This window comes from Marmota marmota, unplaced genomic scaffold (genome assembly GCF_001458135.2).
Source record: "Marmota marmota marmota unplaced genomic scaffold, marMar, whole genome shotgun sequence".
Taxonomy (NCBI): Eukaryota; Metazoa; Chordata; class Mammalia; order Rodentia; family Sciuridae; genus Marmota; species Marmota marmota.
In genome coordinates, this window is record NW_026000005.1 from 12,516,993 (window position 1) to 12,522,992 (window position 6,000).

The 6,000-nt window shown below is 34.5% G+C and overlaps 1 protein-coding gene across 2 annotated transcripts in view; it reads right to left on the bottom strand.

Annotated features, from left to right (window-relative positions):
- Positions 1–6,000, bottom strand: part of Tmeff2 (transmembrane protein with EGF like and two follistatin like domains 2) — a 257,940-nt gene that overhangs the window by 20,066 nt on the left and 231,874 nt on the right. Inside the window, exons 9-10 of one of the 2 annotated variants that reach the window (XM_015481170.2) lie at positions 4,686–4,844; positions 930–1,320 (exon numbers count right to left, since the gene is read on the bottom strand). In XM_015481170.2, coding sequence (XP_015336656.1) covers positions 1,224–1,320; positions 4,686–4,844 — 256 coding nt within the window. In that variant the 3' untranslated portion in view covers positions 930–1,223. Of the gene's footprint in view, positions 1–929; positions 1,321–4,685; positions 4,845–6,000 lie in introns of those variants that run through there. The other variant, XM_048808203.1, reaches the window with a different exon arrangement.

Consider the following 6,000-nt stretch of genomic DNA (forward strand, 5'->3'; position numbering starts at 1 on the left):
AGGATACAAAGAAAGCTTTATTTAAATTTACTGTATGAGCCATGGAAAGCTATCCAGTGATAAATATAATAAGGCAACTATTTGATTAGTTATTTTAATCTTATTCCTTGAGAATATTCATAATTTATTTTTTTTCCTAAAATGGCCATAGTTATTCATATGCTTAAATCAAACAAAAATCAACACCAGAATTTCACTAACATCCTTCAGATGCTATGGGATTAATTGTCTGTTTTCATGCAATATTGTCATTGTCTTAATTCCATTCTAAATAATGGTGCCTCATTAGTCGTAAAGCTATTTATGGGGTATTTGGTTGTAAGCCTAACTTCTTTTTCAAAATCTCATACTACAAATATAGTGAGGTGTTTCTGAGAAGTCACAATTTTGGCAATTTACCGAGTTATTAAATTTTCCCCCTCACTGTTAATTCCATTCACCTAAATGGAATAGACTTTTCCACTGTGTGTATACCTAATAATTAACTCACTCAGGACCCTTCGGATAAAAACACTTAACTGGGAGATTCTTAGCCGTTTCCCAAATAAAACCAATATCTTCTTTCCCTCTCCTTTATGAGTTATAAAATACTTTCCCTCCCCTTCTTCTTTGATTTAATTTATATGCCCTAGATTTTCTGCTCTGGGGATGAAAATGGAAGACCAGGGAAGAATGTAGATGAAATAGAAATGATTCAAAGATCAGAAATATTTTATCCTCACTCGATATAAAGTAAATTATTTTTTCTCTTTTCCAATAACCATCATTTCCCTTGATCTTGGAATCACTCAAAACTTAGCCACCGCGTCCTGTATAAACTAATGTGCTGTCTCCAGATGTGGAAAGAGATAAAATACTCGTACCTGTACAGATTGTACTAGCTGGATTATATTCAGAGTTAGGAAATACCGCAGATTTAAGAATGCCAATTTTTTCTCATCACTGAGTATTTATTATATATAACAAATACATGGGAAAGAAAAAACTATATTGTGTGATATAAATAGTTTATTTACATTACAGAAAAAACATCAAGACAATGTATACTATTTCAAATATATCCATACATAATCAAATATAGCTGTAGTACATGTTTTCATTGGTGTAGATTACCACAAATGCAAGGCAACATGTGTAGATCTCTTGTCTTATCCTTTTGTCTATAATACTGTATTGTGAAGTCCAAGTTCTCGGTAGTCCAGCCACTGTGAAACATGCTCCCCTTAGATTAACCTCGTGGACGCTCTGGTTGTGTTGTCTGAACTGTAGTGCCCTGTGTTTTGCTTCTGTCTGTGAATTCTGTTGCTTCTGGGGCATTTCCTAGAAGGTTGGAAAGTTTACAGATCTTAGTCCAATGAGATTACCTAAAGTTTGGTCCTACAATTACAGAGTGAAGTTGTGGATTAAGCAAGTTATTTAAATGTCTTGGATGAAAGAATTAAGTACTAGTAGAAGCTGGGATTATTTTAGAAACTTTATGTTTTGCTTCTCCTTGAGGTCGTCTTTAAGTGTCTGCTGAGAACGGAAGAACAGAACTGGAAGTTGAAGAGGAATACATTTACCTTGTCCTCAAATGCTTACTCATTAAGGCACAACGAACAGACTCAGCACAATGCAATCAAGCAAATCGTGAGCTCATCGAATCTCGCTTTAAAGGTCTTCAACAATTTCATATTCTAAATGTCTTAAGGATGAATGTTATATTGACAATTCAATCCCACGAGTTAAAATTCTATCACACCAGAGAATGAGCCAACTGTTAATACCTGATATATAATGGGAAGGAATATTGTTTTGGTTTAGCCTAATAACCATTTTTTTTGTGCATGAATACTATCAGCTGGAGACATAAATGGATACCAATTATGTAGCTTCTATAAAAAGCTAATATTCAGTCAAATTATCTGAAAATCTCTGATCTAGTATTTTTTCTCTTGTAATAGAAGATTGTTTTGATCATGCAAATAGGAACAATATAAAATTCCCATAAAAACCCCATGATAACAAGCTATGGGGTCTCAGAGAATATATAAAAACACACACACATATGTATGCAGACACTTACATAGTAGATACATGGTTTGTTTGTTTGTTTGAAGGTGTGTATGTGTGTGTGTGTGTGTTTGTGTGTATATGTGTGTGTAGCTTGGTGGGGACACATACCCATCATAAATGAAGATGGAGCAGGAAATTGCATTCCTAGAAAGTGGGAGCTAGAGATAAAAAGACTAAAAGTCTAACTTCTCAACAGGACAACTCTTTTCATTTTGGAACTTGTCTCTAGTGTCCATATTTGTTGTGACACACATTGTTTGGGAGGAGTGAAGGAGTTTGACTGAAATAAAGATGAAGAGATAAGGAAAAAAGAAAGGTGATGGTAAAAAGATGGAGGAGGGAGGAGAGAAGAGACTGGTGAGAAAGAAAATTGCAAAGAATGAGTGGATATCTGGTTGGTGTTATTTTGTAAATGTTTTAGCACCTGAATATTTTGAAATAAGTTTGGACAAACAAGGGTTGCAGGATCACCAGGTTAGAGAGGTTTCAAATGGGAGGGGGAATGGTTTCTAAGCAGAATAAATGAAATGGATCCACCCTAGGAACTGGTGTAGCTCACTGATGAGTGTGACTCTTGGAGGCTTTGAAATGTTTGGTGGTCTGAGGACAGACTTATAAAGTACACTATGGTAATGTGAATCTAGTTCAAATGCTATTGTTCCTCCTAAAAAGTAAATGTAGATTTGTGTTAAATTTAACATGGAAAATGAAAAATGCCATATGCTTGAAAACATGGTTTATTCTGATTTGGAGGTCAGAATCAGACACGAGGTAGTATAAGCAGTGGTACAGGTCTGAAACCAGATAGCCAGACATCTCTTTTGTTCTTATCACTCAACTCTATGAACTTGACACTTTGCTAACTTCTCAGACCTCAGAATCTCTACCTAAAAAATGAGGATAATTGTTTATTCTTTGTAATGTTATTAAATGTGCACATGTGTATTTATGCACAATGACACACACAGTCTACACACACACACACAACACACGTGCACATACACACAATTCTTGGTGAAGCAAGAACCCTGTGTATCCCTTTGTTTTTATTATTTATGGGATGAAACTGTAATTAATAGCAGAGTTGGAAACATCTGCTGAAGTATGGAAAGTTTGCCTTTCTAAAAAATATATGAAGTAGCAATCAAATTGTTATGATATCATATCCACTAAAGATGAATTTTGTTTTTCATGTACTGATATTGCTTGGATATTAGAAAGCTCAAGACCCTTAAAGTAGTATGCAGTTTTCTGTGTTTCAGATTCTTATCTATCTTTTCTTTTTAATACTCAGTATTTCTGGTTGCTTGAGTTATCTTTATGTTCTCCAGAATCTATTTTAATATAATCCATTGACTCACTTGCCATCTAAACAGGAGAGTGCAGTTAACAAACTCAGCTTGGCTTAGAGCAGCACAAAGCTGCAGTCGATGATCATCCCTTAAGCCTCTAGGTCAGGTGAGAATTTATGAATCATATTTTGATTTTTTCAAGAGCAAATGCCACACTTATCCTCAAAGAAGACAGTGAAATACAGAGAGTGAGATGTATTATGACCTTTATTTTCTAAAGATATGATATTTTTTCATTTTCTTGTTCTTTGAAAATAATTTTTTGGGAAACATTCAGATCTACTGGAGAGCTGTACAAATGAGTGAAATGCCTCATGAATTTGGCAAAAACCTTAAAGAACTTCCTTAGAACTTTATAAAGGTGAGTGAAATATGGTTAGAAAGAAGTATCTTCAATAACGTTTCTGGTTACACAGGACATGGATGATAGGCATTTGGTTTAGAATCTAACTCTTGGTTACCATGGGTCACACACTAATTAAATCAAGCAGGTCCCTGGCCTCACTCAGTTACTCCAAGCCCAATGACAGACATTACATACTTTGCTTTCCTGTTGAGATTGGATGGAACCTCCACTCTTTCTCGACCTTATTCCTTTGGAAATAATTACCTTCTGATTGGACAGGGTGTTTGATATAAAAGTTTGTTGTGATATTTGTTGCATTGCATTAAAGATTGCATGTATTAAAAGTCTTCATTTACTACAATATAATCTTTCTCATTACAATGATTTTTGAATTTTGTGATTAAAAGCTATTTTGTCACCTTAAGATACAAAGTATTTGATGTTTATACCAAGTATGTTAAAATTGTTATATCTGAGACTTACATTTAGAAATATAAGTGCTATAAATGAGAGCTCCAATGTAACACCTTTATGGGCCTTGTATAAAATATACCCTCATTTAATTTGGCATACTGATCTGGGTAGGTAAGGATACATTAGTCATTTACAGGGGCTAGTAGTTAAAAGAGAAAGATATATTTAAAGAAAGATTAGCATTGTATATTAGAAGGGATTAAAAAAGACTTTTGCTTAGAAAATAAATAATCTTCATCATAATGCAAAAATTAAAAAAAAATAGTTTGTACTAGTCCAATGTGAAAATCCATGTCTTTCCATTTGACTATTCAAAAAGTCTTATGATGAGGAATCAGGACTTATGGAGAATGGATAGCTATGGAGTTCATTAAGGGACTATATAACCAGACAGATCTGATTCGAAAGAGGAAGAACAATGCATCCCTTTATTTGAGTCACCAAGTAAAGTTACTGACCTTGTAATGCAGAGGACCACCACACAGATGACAGCTATCTGGATTGTTCCAATTACAGCTGCAATTAAGACGTATTGAAATCGTACAGGACCAGGAACAACATAGAGAACACTGTAGTCCTTTTTTTCACAGTGTTGTCCAGTATAACCAGCATCACACCTGGAAGAAATTACAGTATCCTGTTACCTGTAGCTTCTGGATTCATTTTTATAGTTGACTAATAGACATTGATCTTCACCATGAAATTTTTTTGTTCTCAATTATTTTCTTTCAACTTATCTGTAATTTGGAAGATGTGTGGTCTCTTTCTATATTTAAAACTGAATTTAGAAGATGGTATTGCTAGACAAATTGTTTTTATGACAATACAGACAGAAGAGGATACCCATTCAGGGAGAATTGTTCTGTTTTTATTTATCAGGTAAGCTTTAAATTTTATTTAATTTGCTCTTTAATCAACCTAAGCCAATATGTATACTTGAGAAAAAGTTTTATTCTTATAACATGGGTACCCAAACAAACAAATAAACAAACCAACCCCAACCAAACAAACAAAAACAACCAAAAAGTCCCAAAGTAAAGCATTCTCTATTATCAGGAAATAATTTTTTGAAAAACATTAAAACCAGAGGTATAGCAAGAGTTATTTCTTTAATTTGTTAATCATAAAATCATGTGCTGATGTTGATGTTGAGGAGTTAGAATTTGTTAGAAAAATGCAATTATAGCTGGATGCAGTGTTGTGTGCCTATAGTCTCAGCTACTTGGGAGGCTGAGGCAGGAGGATCACTTGAGCCCACAAGTTCAAAAGCAACCTGGTTAACAGAGTGGGATCCCATCTCAAACTAAAAAAAAAAATAAGCAAATGAAAAGAAAAAAATAGAGATAAAAAAAGTAATTCTGATAGTGGCCATATAGTTCTGCAAAACAAGCTCATGTATGATTCCTCTGGGAATGAATGTTGCCTCTCACTTACTCAACAACTAATCACAAGCTCAGGTAGAAATTTGCATATTAAAATTAGCATTTGACAATGAAATGAGGAAACATTTCAGAAAAAAATACTAAAGGGGATTGACTTGTCATTGATGTTTTTTGGAACTATTTTAGTATTAGACCTTGAATTTCTCCTATCTACATCCGGGAGTCTTGTTCTGTGCATCAGGAAGAGCTTAACAATGGAGACTACAGAGGAGAGTGGGAGCAGCAGATAATTAGTCTCTCCACTATGTGCACTCTGCCTGGTGTCACTAGGAGGCAGGTGCTAATGCCTACAGTGTAGGGAAACCGGAAAGGAGGACAATCTCAGGGGGGT